At 43.9% G+C, this 14785-nt stretch overlaps 1 protein-coding gene across 11 annotated transcripts in view; it reads left to right on the top strand.

Moving 5' to 3' along the window:
* LOC121277021 (tetratricopeptide repeat protein 39B) overlaps nt 1-14785 on the top strand; it is a 151761-nt gene that overhangs the window by 111881 nt on the left and 25095 nt on the right. For all 11 annotated transcript variants that reach the window (XR_005942783.1, XM_041185884.1, XM_041185887.1 and 8 more), the window contains 4 exons: nt 1482-1546; nt 12610-12712; nt 12838-12903; nt 13855-13963. Coding sequence is in view for 10 of the 11 variants with exons in the window: in XM_041185884.1 (XP_041041818.1) it covers nt 1482-1546; nt 12610-12712; nt 12838-12903; nt 13855-13963 (343 nt within the window). In the remaining variant the exon portion in view is untranslated. The remainder of the gene's footprint in view (nt 1-1481; nt 1547-12609; nt 12713-12837; nt 12904-13854; nt 13964-14785) is intronic.

Raw genomic sequence — 14785 nt, 5'->3', positions numbered from 1 at the left:
ATTGTACCTGTGATAATTTTAGTGTTGGGGTGACTAATGATCGAGGTACAGTGCCCTTGAACTTGGTCAGTTTATATTTCTGTGGAACATCATGGCTGCAGCCCAGGCAGAGCTGTTAACATTGGCAAGTTTTAGGTGTGGGATTTTTCTAAGTCATTTGATAACCTTGCAAAAATGTAATCCCTTCACGTTTCCAACAGAAGCATATCGGCTTTGACAACTTTACTAAAATACGACTTTGGCCAAGAGTTTTGTTGCAGTGTCCACCTCATTTCCCTTCAGATCGAGGGACACTATAACCTATCCTGATATTCCTTGATGTGAAAAGTAAACTCACCAAAAAAGGCCTTGCCTGGTGATGTGAAGGTTTAGAGATTTTAAAATTACTGTGTGGTGATCTCCTCTCCATTTAAACAATATTATGGGGATCAGGCATATAGGGTAACAGATTGTACATTGAGAAATAAAGTTTGTAGTGAAATAACTGAGAGAATCTTCAGTCGTATTCGCCATTTAAAATCTACATGTTAACTGCTGTTTTTTTAATGATCTGATCTTTGAATATGAAGAGGGAGAATGATGAGCATCTATGGGATGCAAGTTCTCCTGGAGCTGACTCTAACCTCTCTAATTGTTTGGTTGTGCAGGGGTTACTAGCTGATTTACATTGTAACTCATATCCTTTGTTAACCCTAAATTTTACATTTCCCGTTTACTTAAAATTCTAACTTCCGAGACAAGCTTTTATGTTACAAAAGTATTTTCTTGGGGATTGTTTTATATTTCGTCTATTCAAAATTCTGGATTGTGCTGCTTCCCTTTTACTCTTGGCTAATTAATGAGACCTCTTTCCCTTTTTCTTCCCCTGCCATCCCAACCTCCATTCCCCCCTCCAACAACCTTGGTGGAACTAGGGAAAGCAGACTAGGATGGCTTCAGTTTTGATCCCCAGTCTGTGTTGGATTGCTGATCTCACTCTGCATGGCAACGAGGATGCAAATAATTGATCTCAGTAGTAGGCAGTTAGGATAAGATAAAGTCAGCCAGGAATTCTCTGTTCCTGACCACTGATCAATCACCCTTACTGGAAAATGTGCATGTGTAGGTTTTGGATCAGGGCAGGATAAGGTTTGGCTGTGAACTTCACCCTATAGTCAAAAAGCTGAAGTACACTGTGTCCATGCATGACGATGGCCTTTGTGGGTGACACCATAGGCAGGACACACCTGTTGTACTGTACTTCACTGTTCAAGAGAGAGAGGATTTTTTTTCTTTCTAATCTCCTGCTTATTCCTCAACATTACTACTAATAATATCAAAACAGATTATCTGGTCATTATCACATGTTGTTTGTAGGACTTTGCTGTGCATAAATTGGCTGCCGCATTTCCAACGATACAATTCTTCATTGGTTGTAAAGCATTTTTGGAGGTCCGGAAGACATGAAAGGCTCTCCATAAATGCCAGTTTTCTTTTTCTAGGATGAAAACATGATTAATTTTATTAAAGGAGGAATCAAAATACGAACAAGTTATAACATCTACAGGTAAATGCTTCTTCCATCTCTAACTCTTAAAATTCATAACTGAAATTCTTATGTTAACTTTCTAATGAGTTACCTAGTGGCACAAATACTAGCTGCGTCTTCACACAAGTAGGTTGGCCTCGCCAGGCCAAGTAAGGTCAGTTCACATAACTATTGGCGTTTTGGTTGCATCTCTCTTGATGTTCCAGCAGCCAATGACAGGAACTTTCCTGGCTTGGTTGATAGGCCGTGCGAGGTATGAAGGCTACCTGGTGTAAGAGTGAGGGGTGGGGGTGGGGGTGGAGGTGGTGGTTGTTGCTGGGAGGGGCGGTGGGAGATGCTCGTTGATGGCCCTGGTGCCTGGGCACAGAAAAAAATCAAGAGTGTCCAATTTTACACAGCTTCCTCTTCATCTGTGTCTTGTTCGGTTGTACTTTGAGTGGGCACATCATTTAAACGTGAGAGGAAGGCCACACAGATTGTGTCCTGACTCCTGACCCCTTTGGTCACCACCCTCACTGGGTTCACTGAGCATTGTGGGCTCTGTTGAGAAGCGGGAACTCCATGTGCCCCGGTGCCTGCCATTGTATAATCGACTCTGGTTAGACAGTTTTGGGGCTAAATTAGACCACGTAGTGCTCATTTTTTAGGTGCCAACATAGCCACCTAATACATGAAAATGGAGTCAGAAATTCACATGCAGACTTCTGATGGGAGGTGCCAGGATGCCATCTTGGCGTCATTGTTTGTGTAGGAACACCAACCCAAATGACCACTGGCAGCATGCAGAGCAGGAAGATCATGACGCGAATCAGTGTGCAAAACTGATTTATTGCCAGCACTGCTATTTTCCAACTGCATGCTCCAGCCAATGACCTGTCTTAACCTTGCACAGCTGAATACAACATTAAACAGAATGAAGGACCTACCATATTTGAGCTGTGAACTATTTGCAGGTTAGTTGCTAGATTATTTCTTTTAGCTGCTGATACAATTGTATGTATTTTGGAGCTTTCCATTACTTGCTTAAGGTTTGAATAGTCTACAGGGAGTGATCTTGCAGCTGCTAAAATACTTTCTTGTCAATTTAAAAACTTGAGCTGAAAGAAGTTGTTTCCAGACATGGGTGGTTTGGTAAGGCTTCTGGGAAGTGAGTGTGACTGGAAGAATGAAGAAAGGCCACACAGCAGGACAAGCTGCTGGAGGAGGAGAGGAGAGGTGGGTGGGTGGATTGAGGAGCAGGTGAGCTCTCAGCAGGAGGCCGTATCTGACAAGCCAGGGAGCAATTCTCTTACCTCAACTTCAACGAGGACCAATGTTTGAGGTGCCTTTGTTTCGCAAAAGAGGTTGTGACTGAAATTGACCAAGTGCAGTAATCAGAACTGAATGCTCAAAGCAAGAAAAAGACAGCATTGCCTCTGGCTGTCAAGGTGATTGTGGCTCGTAATTTGTATCTACCTGGCTTGTGCTGGAACTATAAGCAACAGCTCAAAATAAGGTACGTTACTGAGGCTGTTTATGCACAAAAATATTTGAACCTCATTCCCTCTTGCCAGACATAAGCAAGCAGTGAAACATGAGGGTTTACACCAATTGGTTTTGCTCATGGTGCCAGGTATTGTTGACTACATGCACATTGACTTGAGTGCATCTTTTGAACTCTTCGATTTTCATGAACTGAAAAGGATTTCACCTCAATGTGCAGCTGGTATGTGATCAAAGACAACACATCATATAGATGAATGCCCATTACCTTAGTAGTGGTCACGATTCCTTCATTCTGTGACAGTCCACTCAGCCGTCTGCATTTGTTCCACCATCACAAGTCAAAGGTTGGCTATTGGGCAGCAAGGTTTATCCACATGTGACATGGCTCATTACCCCAGACCAGAACCTGCACATACACGTGCACAGCAGGCCTACAATGAAAGCCTAATTCTAGAAAAGTAATGTTGGGTAGCACACATCGAGACCTTCAAAACAGGTTTCTGCTGCCTGGACTGCTCTGGAGGAATCCTGGAGTAAGAATCAGAGCAGATATCAAGATTAGTGGCAGTTGTTGTACAGTTTTGCTATTATGAGGGGACCACCCTTGCCACTACCTATCAGGTGAGATGATCAGGAGAATGAGGAAGAGGAAGGATAATGGGAAGTAGAGGAAGGGAGGCTACATCATATACAGCCCCTTTCTGCCCAGGCTCTACTTGATGAAATAATTATTGAGCGATTCCAGTAACCTCAATCACACCTCCCCATTTACCAAAAGTTCTGCACCGCTTACCTTTTCATCATCACTGACGATCATATCATCCACTTCCTGACAACACAAAAAAACAAGAACAACCAGAAAATATACTTTCCAATTTTTATAAAATTCAATTTTTACAGTACAAAAATAAAGCAGTCATCCTTGTACATTTGCTTTATGCCTTTGTCTCTTCCTGTGCTCCTAGGTGCTTCCCCAGTGGCTGCAGCATAGGTGTGGAAGACTGCTGAACTTCAATTGAGGACACTGCAGATTGTCTGAGAGACTGACCTGGAGCAGTAATCTGGGCCATCTGGCTGACAGAAACATCAGGGGCACTGCAGCATGGGAGCAGAAATGCTGTTATTTTGAAAAAGGACAGCAGGCTCATTTCCCAAAGAGCTACTACCACACTGCTGGGGCGATGCCAAAGCAATCCAAATGATCTGTTGGAGAACAGATTGATGAACTGCTGAGACATTCTGGAAGTTCATTTGAACAATGTAATCCAGAACCATGATGGCAGCAGTCTAAGTTCCCACCCCAGTACTCAGACCTTTGCTGGACAGTGTGTGTTTTGCAGTGGAAGCTGTGACATTGGCCATCAGAAGCTGCATCATAATAGATTTCACAGGTGGGAAGTGATCATCTGTTCCTTGTTTGAACGGATGGGCTCCAAGCTCTGCACAAAGCTCTGTGCCAAGTTGGTGCTGAACTCTTTCAGGTTTATTGATATGATGCACAGCCTTTCTGGCAGGATTTCCAGACATTGACCATTTGGCTGTGTACACCCATCAGTCCTCTTCTATAACCATCTCTTCATCTTCACTGTTATCTTCCTCCTCCTCCTCTGACTGGGGAGGTTCCAAGTTTTGTGTATCTGAAATGAAGGGAGAGGAGAAAGAAAGAAATGCATGCTTATATAAGAACACGGGAAATAAGAGCAGTAGTAAGCCATATGGCCCTTCCATCCTATTCTGTCATTCACTAAGATCGTGGCTGATCTGAGCTTGGCCTTAGCTCCACTTTCTTGCCTGTTCTCTTAAACCTCGACTGCCCTGTAGTTCAGAAATCTGACTGTCTTGCCTTGAATATATTCAATCACACAGCTTTCGGGGTAGGGAATTCCAAAAATTCATAATCTGCTGAGAAGAAATTCATCTTCATCACCATCTTAAATGGGCAACTCTTTACTCTGAGACTATGCCCCCTAGTTCTAGATTCCTCCATGAGGGCAACCAGTCTCATAGCATCTTTTGTCAGAATCTTTTATGCTTCAATAAGACCACCTCTCATTCTTCTAAACTTCAGTGAGTAAAGGCCCAAGCTGCTCAACCTTTCCTCATAAGATAGCCTCTTCATCCCAGGAACTAACCTAATGGCCCTTCTCTGAACTGCCTCCAATGAGAGTATATACCTTCTTAAATAAGGAGACCAAAACAGTATACAGTACTCTTGTTGTGGTCTCAACAATGCCCTGTACAGTTGTGGCAAGACTTCCCTGTTTTTAAACTCCGTACCACTTGCAATGAAGGCCAACACTCCATTTGCTTTCCTTAATATTTTCTGTACCTGCATTCTAACATTTTGCATATCAAACACCCAGATCCCTTTGTCACACATCATTCTGTAGTCCCTCTCCATTTATATAATATTTTGCTTTTCTATTCTTCCTACCAAAGTAGATCACTTCACATGTTCCCACATTATGCTCCATCTGCCAAGTTTTAGCAGACTCACTTAACCTACTGCATCTTTTTGTAGACTTTGTTTTTACAATTTGTTTTCCCACCTATTTTTGTATCATCAGCAACTTTGGCTGCAATAAATTCTACCCCTTCATCCAAGTCATTAATATACTGTAGATTGTAAGTAGTTGAGGCCCAGCAACTGATCCCGGTGACACCCTGTTACATTTTGCCAAACTAAAAATTGACCAATTTATATCCCGACTGTTTTCTGTTGGTTAGCCAATTCGCTATCCATGCTAATATATTACCCCCAAACCATGAACTTTTATCTTGTGCTGTAACCTTTTATGTTGAATGCCTCTTGGAAACCCAAACTACATCTACTGTTTCCCCTTTATTAATGCTGCTCATAACTTTCTCTAAGAGGTTTCTCAAGCATGCTTTCCCTTTCATTAAAACCATGTTGACTGCTTGATTGTATTATGATTTTCTTAATGTCCTGCTGCTCCTTCCTTAATAATGGATTCCAGCATTTCCCCAGTGACAAATGTTAGGCTAACTAGCCTATAGTTTCCTGCTTTCTGTCACTCTCCTTCCTTGAATAGGGAGGCTTTCCAATTCTCTGGGATCTTTCCAGAGCAAGAAGAATTTTGGAAGATTATAACCAATGTGGCCACTATCTCCACAACTACTCTTTTTAAGACCCTAAGATGCAAGCTGTCAGGTCCAGGGGACTTGCCCATGTTTAGTCCCATTAGTTTGCCTCGTACTTTTTCTCTAGTGATAATTGTTTAAAGTTTCTTTGCTCCCTCCCACCATCATCTGCAATGTGTAAGTCTTTGTGTAAGCCATGAGTAAAAGGAGAATGAAGAAAAGTGAAGGAGAATTAGGTGTATAGTTACCCTCATAATCAAACCCTGCACTCATGGCCCTAGTGATACAAAGCATCTCCCATGATGGCCAACACTGTTTCCTTCATAGAGATTAAAACATGCAGGCTTCTCTGTCCTCACCTCCTGCCGCCTCTTGATTTTTAAAAATATTATTTCTGGGATGTGAGTGTTGCTGGCATGGCCAGCATATATTACCCATCCCTAATTGTGCTTGAGCTATCTGCTTGAACCACTGTAGTCTGTGTGGTGAAAGCACACGCGCAGTGCTGTTAAGAAGAGTGTTCCTGGATTTTGACCCAGTGACAGTGGAGAATAGGCCAGGATTTTCTGGGAGGACCGGAAATTCCCACCTTTGCCTTGTCCATCAAATTTTCCGTCCTGCCCGTAACAGGTGTGGGTGGGACTGGAAAATCCCAGCCATAGTTCCAAGGTTGTGTTGCTTGAAGGGAAGCTTGGCAGTGGGGAGGGGTATTCCCATGTGTCAGTTATTCTTTCCTCCTAGGTGGTAGAGAATGCAGATTTGGAAGGTGCTGTCAAAGAAGCCTTGCTGAGTTGCTGCCATGCATCTTGTACATGGGACACACTGTAACTAAGAAGCACCAGTAGTGGAGAAAATGAATATTTAAGGTAGTGCATGGAGTGTTAATTAAGCAAACTGCTTTGTCTTGAATGGTGTCAAGCTTCTCAAGTCTTGTTGGAGCTCCACTCATCAGGCAAGTGGAGAGTATTCTATCACGCCCCTAATTTGCGCGTTGTAGATAGTGGGCAGGTTTTGGGGAGTTAACAGTCATTAACATGGAGCTCCCAACCTCTGAACTGCCCTTGTCGCCACGGTATTTTTGTGGCTGGTCCAGTTAGGTTTCTAATCCATTTATTATGAGATCTCTTAGCTCTGTTGCATGTTTCTTCTGCTGTTTGTTGTGGAAGTAGTCCTCTTATTGTAGTGTCACCAGATTCCCACCTCATTTTTAGGTATGTTTCTTGTGGCTCTTAGCATGCTCTCCCACATTAAGTGGATCCCCTGGCTTGGTGGTGATAGTAAAGGGAGGGATTTGCCAGGCTATGAAGTTACAGATTATAGTTGAATACATTTCTGCTACCGCTGAAAACCCACAGCACATCCTGAATGCCCAGTTTTGAGCTGCTGGATCTGTTCTGAATATATCTTATTTTGCTTGGAATAATGTCACCCAGTATGATGGAGGGTATCCTCAGTGTGAAGATAGAACTTTGTCTCCAGATGGACTGTGTGATGGTCACTCCTATCAATACTGTCATGGACAGTTGCATTTGTGACAGGTAGATTGGTGAGGATGAGGTCAAGTAAGGAAATCTTTCCCTCTTGTTGGTTCTCTCATCAGCCGCTGTCTGGCAGATGTGTCCTTCATAGCCAATTTGCCACTCTTGATTATGGACATTGAAGTCCCCTACTCAGAGTACATTCTGTGCCCCTGCTACCTTCAATGCTTCATCAAATGGTGTTCAATGTGGCGGATTACAGATTCATCAGCTGAAGAAGGGCAGTAAGTGGTTATCAGCAGGAGGTTCATTTGGCCATGTTTGACCTGATGTCCTGAGACTTCATGGGTTCTGGGTTAAATGTTGAGGAATCCCAGGCTACTCCTTCCCAAATGTATATTACAGGACAAATGCTGAGATGATGATGGTGGTGTCTGGGACATTGTCTGTGTGATTACCAGGCTGTTGCTTGACTCATCTATGGGACAGCTCTCCCAATTTTGGCACAATTCCCCAGATGCTAGTGTGGAGGACTTTGCAGGGTTGACTGGGCCTGCTGCACCTTTACAAAAGCAAAATACTGCAGATATTGGAAATCTGAAATAAAAGCAGAAAATGATGGAAATACTCATCAGGTCAGATAGCATCTGTGGAGAGAGAAATGTTTCAGGTCAATAACCTTTCATCAGAACTAGGAAATGTTAGAAATGTAATAGATTTTAAGCAAGTGAAAGGAGGGTGGAATCAGAGCAAAAGTGAAGACCTGTAATAGGATGGAAGACAGGAGAGATTAAAGGACAAAATGATTGATGGTGCAGGGCCAAATGGAGTGGTATTGGGACAAGTAAAGAAACAAAAGATGTATCTAAGGAAGTGTGAGTGGCAGAATGGTAATAGCTGCCACCTGAAACCAGAAAAGAAGGAAAAACTAGATTCAAACCAAAATTGCAAAGGAAAGGAAATAACATGGTGCTGAGATTACATTCTGAAATTGTTGAACTCAGTGTTGAGCCTGAAAGGCTGTCAAATGCCTAATCAAAAGATGAGATGTTGCTTGAGGTTTTGTGAACTTCACTGGAACATTGCAGCAGGCCAAGGACAGAGAGATCAGCATGAGAGCAAGGTGGAGAATTAAAATGACAGGTCACCAGGAGCTCAGGATCATGTTGGACATGCCTTTGTTGTGCCCTTGGCCAATGCTAGGTGGTTCATCTGGTTTTACTCATATTGTTTTTCATTGTGGTTTGATACAACTGAGTGGTTTGCTAGGCCATTTCAGATGGCAGTTCAGAGTGAATCACATTACTGTTGGTCTAGAGTTACATTTAGGCCAGATGGGGTAAGGACAGCAGAATTCATTTCCGAAAGGGCATTAATGAACCAAATGGGTTTATAATTCATTCCAGGAGTTTCATGCTCACCATTACTGATACTAGCTTTTTACCCCAAACTTATTTAATTAACTGAACTTAAACTGCCAAGGTAGGATTTGAGCTCATGTCTCTGGATCATTAGCCAAGGCCTCTGGATTACTCCCCAGCAACATTATCACTATCATATCAAATCCAGTGCCGCCATTTCCTGCTAGAAAGTGGAACTTGTGTCAGTGAGTGTTCTGCTTTGTTTGGGTAATGTGGCTATCATAGTTGAAAAGCTTCCAGTGTGTGTGAACTGTCAGTTGTGGGTGCAAGGCTTGCAAAAGTGCTAAATGTTTGAGGGTGATGTGAGGCATCTAAATTTTAAGATAAAGTATTGATTGGTAGAGATTGTTGATAGGTCAGTGATGGGATTGTAGTTAGTTGAGCAGTGTATGAGGCCTGTGCTCCCTTTGATAGAATATGGCGCTTGAAGATGAATTCACTCATTTTGACAACTCATGCCAGACAGTTAACCTGCTTCCTGCACTGCATCCATGTTCCTGGGCCAACATTCCAGGCATTGACCTCTGCCACTACTTCTTCCCACTGTCACCTGAGTATATGTCTGGAAGGCCTCCTGTCCCTGCAGTAGATGCAGTATGTCTCTCCTCCTCCTCATGACCTACACCAAGAACTCCAGTGTATTTTGAGAAAACTGATACTCGCGCTCTCATACATTTCTCAAAGTATTGCAACCCAGATTCACTTTTCAAAAACTCGCACTTCTTGCAGCCCCAGTTGACCTCCCCTTTAAGTGGTGCAGGCTGCCTTTAAGTACTGCTATCCACTCACAATATTTGGCTGCTGCCTGATATGTGCAGACAGTACACACAGCAGCCTTTACAATATCAAGAAGCATGAATTTACTTTGCTGCTTCCAATGCAATGGACAGGCACAGGTTAACTGCATACCACAATCCCCATGCCTGTTTTCAGGGTTAGTCAGCTTGATGCCTCTCATTGCTCCCTGTAACATATCTTGCATTTATTTTCCTGTCTCTGTTTTAAAACCTCTGCTCTTTTCAGCAGAGTTTTTTTGTTAAAATTTAATGTCCCTTTTGTACATTATACCTTTGCTCCTATTCTAATAGTTGTATCTGACGACAACTGCAGCATTTAGCTGACGTGCCAGTCAGAGCTCCGTGTTCACAGGTTCCCACTACGTGGGCAGCATATTTCAAAGCTGTAGGTTAATGTGAGAAGTGATCAATCGTATCGCAAAATCCAGCTACCCTAAAGCGGTGATGTTTGAAAACTGGATTTTTTTTAAGCTGATGTCACCTGGCTTTCCCTCCTCACTGACATTTTTAGTCTAATCGTATGGCTGGGAAATTTCTTGGAGCTGTCCAGTATTCCACCGAGTGCAACGGGAACCCCATTTACCCGTTCAAGCAGAGCTTCTGCCATATTTCCGAAATAACACTGATGGATCCGAAGCAGCTCCAAAGAATTTCTTGGCTTTTTTTGCAGCGTTGTCTCTATTATTTTCAAAGCTGCCCTTTGCAACCCTTGCTTGGAAAATGTACCCTCAACACTTCGCATGCCCAACCCAATCCAGCCTGAACCGTCCAACCTGAAATTTGGCAAGATCCGAAATCCGGCAGGAACTTGGTTCCAAGGTTGCCGGTTTTGAGACACTGGCTGGAGTCGTCCTCTCCTGTTGGTGGCGGGCGTCATGGTGGATGGAGAACTCGGCAGGAGGGGCAAAAATCGGTTTCACACACACTCCATGATGAGTTGGAAGGCCAAATCCAGAAGCTCATCACTTGACTCACACCTCACAGATGCCTCTCCCCCAGCAGCCCGCCAAGTTCCGGGAAGCTCGACTGAGCCTGACCCCTCCTGCTGCAGACATGTATCCGCGCAGTGATCACCAGATTGTGAACCCGAGCCTGCTCTAGACCTAGGTGCCACTGAGGTGTGTGTTTCTGCACTGGTGCAGGGTGTGGGTAAATGTTGTGATGGGTTTTCCAGGCTGCTTATTTCCAGCTCTTCAATGGAGGAGGAGTCCTCTTGGCTGGAGGTGAGGATGTGGATGGAGCTGAGGGACTGGCTGGCTGAGGGTGTCATTCACTTGGCAGAGCTCCCTGTGAACCAAAGTAATGATAATTAGTGCATGGCAGCAGAGTCAAATGCAGGAGAGAGAGAGCACTCACAGTTGCATTGAGAGAGGGATGATGGGGTGCAGGATCCTCAAGGGGCTGTTTGCTGCCCACCTCACTGTCGCCACAGGCATGGTCCACGTCCTCACCAGGCAGCACGGTGGCACACTCCTCAAAGTGAATGAGAGGCCCAATGTGGGCCTCTCCATCCCTGGCCTTGGGCCTCTCCCGGCTGTTGTGAGCCAGCTTCTCCTTCAGGAAAACAGATGGAGAGTGTGAGCAGGGCATGTGACACTGTGTGGAATGTTTGTTTGATGAGCAGAGCCATGGATGGGATGAGGACAAGTGCTCCAGAGGACATGAGCCTTATGGAGATGTGAGGGTGTGTGTGAGAGGTGTGTGATCCCTGTGGATGTGTGATGGGTTTGGGAGTTTGGTGAGGCGGTTGATTTACTCTGACAGAATAGATGTGAGCATTCATTCTCCTCCCGGATGTCTGACCTCCTCTGATTACCACCTTTCTAGCCAGATTGGTGACTCTGGTGGACCTCCAGCAGCTAGAGTGTGGGTAGAGGACATCACAGTGGCCTTCTGCTGTGTCCAGCAGGCACCCCAGATGGGGCTACCATCACTTTTTCTTTCAGGGCCATCTGTTGCCTGGAGCAGCCCTGGGCTATAGACATGAAGTAGATTGCCCACTGGTGCGCTTTCGATAAGGCGCCCGGAGTGAGGAAGTGCTGAGGTCACAGCGTGGCCTAATCTGAGCCCTCCCGCCAGTGATCTGGCGTATTTCTTGTGAATGCATTATTAATGAGGCAAGATGTGCCGGGAAGGGATGATATGGCATGAAAAGCTGCCATTGCGGCCGACGGGTAAAACATCTATTTTTCATGGCCGCTGCTGCACTTAGTGCAAATCAGGGATGATTCCACCCACTGTACCTGTATTGGCTGCATGGGCATCTTGAAGTCTGATGCTGATGCCACCATAAGGGGTGACTGAACCAGGGACAGATTGCAGTAGCTGATGCCTGGATTGTTGGACTATCCAAAAACACCCAACCCAGCTCCAGTTGATTTCCAAGTTTCTCTTAAGAGCGGGCCCCTGATGCACTTGTAACACATCACTAGAATAATGTTCAAGTGATAAGGAAGGTCTGTGGTAGCAGATACACTCTAAGGGAAGAAGATGATTGAAATCAAATAAGAGAACCTCCTACCAGGTGGAAGATTCGGATTCTTTCTGGAAGGAAGAACATCATATTGAAAGCACTATCCTTTATGACTTCCTTCTTTGACATGGATGGTTAGTTTTAAGTGAACCTGGATATGCTTATACAAGGAGTGTACAGCTTGTCATGTGGTTCGAAGCCAGATGACATTAAATTGTGCCAGTTGGTGGTAAGAGGGGTTTATATTCGGGGTTCTTGGTTAGGTATTTGTTTATGTTTTTGTTTGACTTGTTTACTGTTGCTAATATTTAATCTATTTATTAAGAGAATGCCAACAGATCGTACAGATGACACAGGACCGAGTCAAAACTGATGTCTACTGCCAGTTTGAAGGAGGTGTCAAGCTAGGGATTGGAGCTTTTAACCTGGTACAGAATGCCCTCATTACACCGCAGTTGTCCATTCTTTAAGTTGGAAAAAATGTTTTTGCGTTCTACATTTGTTACTTGAGTATATTATTGAACTAAAATGGATTCTTCCCTTTTCCTCTCAGATGCTGTCTCTGCTACCTTTGAGAATTCTTCGACTTCTTGAATTTATTGGATTTTCGGGTAATCGGGTATGTATTAGTGTGCATATAAGTGTAAGAATAGCATACTACAGCTACTGGTTAAGATTTGCCACTACCTTCTCACAGTCCCTCAAAGTGGGACTATGATTTGAGCATGCTGCTTATGCCTGTCGGCTGAAAATGGAAGGTTAGCAGCTTCAGTATTATTTGTTTCTGTAACCAGACACTGCTATCTATTGGCAAACCGCAGTAGTGCACAGATTTCAACTGACCACCATTTTGGCATAGGCCCAGAATGTCTTTCTAATTTTTTGGCACAACAGCTGTGTTGTGCTGGATGTTTCTGCAGAATTCACTCTTAAGTGACCTTGCCCTGGAAGCTCACTACTCGCAAATTTTCTTGGTCATTGGCGCCATACCTGAGCCACAGCAGCCAAACCCCAAAATAATCCATTAGCGTGGCCCTGAAAAGAATGTGGGTTTAAACTACACTGAATTTGTGTTTAAAACATTAAAAGGATGCGTTAGGGCAGATACAGTGAAACTGTTTCCTCTGGTGGGGCTCTCAAAACCCAGGAGATATAATATTAACATTATTAGAAGAGCTTAACATCTGAACAAGTTCTTAACATTGGGAAACACCTTTTCACAGAAGGGGTAGTAAAAATCTAGTGCAATTCTCCGAGAAGGCAGAGGATGCTGGGTCAGCTTTCAAGGCTGAGGTTGATACATTTTATGATAGGGAAGGTTATCAAAGAATTTCGGCCAAAGGAGCGAACTGAATGGTGGAGCAGGCTTAAGAGGCTGAATGGCCTTCTCCAGCTCCTAATATTTCTGGGACTAAAATCTCCCCAAAACTATGGAATTTGCAGGATGATGTGTAATATGTGACCCAAAATAATTACTAATAACTTTTAATAATTTAGTTGCTTATGTCCCTTCTTAGTTGCATGAGTGAGTTGGGATGGTGTTGCATTTATATGTCACTGTTTTCTTCAGGATCTGGGGTTATCCATGCTGCGTGAAGGCGCCAGCACCCATAGCTTGAGAGCTGTATTGTGTGCCTTGACTCTATTGATGTATCAAACTTACATCACTGTAGTTCTCGGTAAGATGTATCTTTTTATCTCTTCCAGTCTTTGGCTTGGGAATATGGTAATTGGAATTTTTCATATTTCATCAAATCTGTAGATGAGATTCAAGTGTATAAATCAATGTAGATTTCTGTTTTGTAAATGGACTGGGGAAAATTTGGTTGGTCACAATTGCCACTCAGAAATCTTGTTAACAATTACCTTTCAATACATAGACCTGGGTATGGTAATATCTACATGACAGACATGGAAGTTAGAGGGTTATGTCTATGACCAGTGATCCAGAGACCTCTGGGATTGTGGGGAATTGGGTGGCAATATTTATCCTTCAACCATTAAAGCACTTTTTTTATTCATTCACGGGATGTGGGCTTCGCTGGTTGGGCCAGCATTTATTGCCCATCCCTAGTTGCCCTTGAGAAGGTGGTGATGAGCTGCCTCCTTGAACTCCTGCAATCCCTGTAGGTACACCCACAGTGCTATTAGGGAAGGAGTTCCAGGAATTTGACCCAGTGACAGTGAAGGAATGGCGATATATTTCCAAGTCAGGATGATTAGTGACTTGGAAGGGAACTTCCAGGTGGTGGTGTTCCCATCTATCTGCTGCCCTTGTCCTTCTGGATGGTAGTGGTCATGGGTTTAGAAGGTGCTGTCTAAGGAGCATTGGTGAATTCCTGCAGTGCATCTTGTAGATGACACACACTGCTGCTACTGTGCGTCGGTGGTGGAGAGAGTGAATGTTTGTGGCTGGGGTGCTAATCAAGCAGGCTGTTTTGTCCTTGATGGTGTCAAGCTTCTTGAGTGTTGTGGGAACTGCACTCATCCAGGCAAGTGGG

Source organism: Carcharodon carcharias, chromosome 4 (assembly GCF_017639515.1).
Source record: "Carcharodon carcharias isolate sCarCar2 chromosome 4, sCarCar2.pri, whole genome shotgun sequence".
Lineage (NCBI taxonomy): Eukaryota > Metazoa > Chordata > Chondrichthyes > Lamniformes > Lamnidae > Carcharodon > Carcharodon carcharias.
Note: the sequence above shows the minus strand (reverse complement) of the source record. Positions and strands in the feature narration are given on the sequence as shown.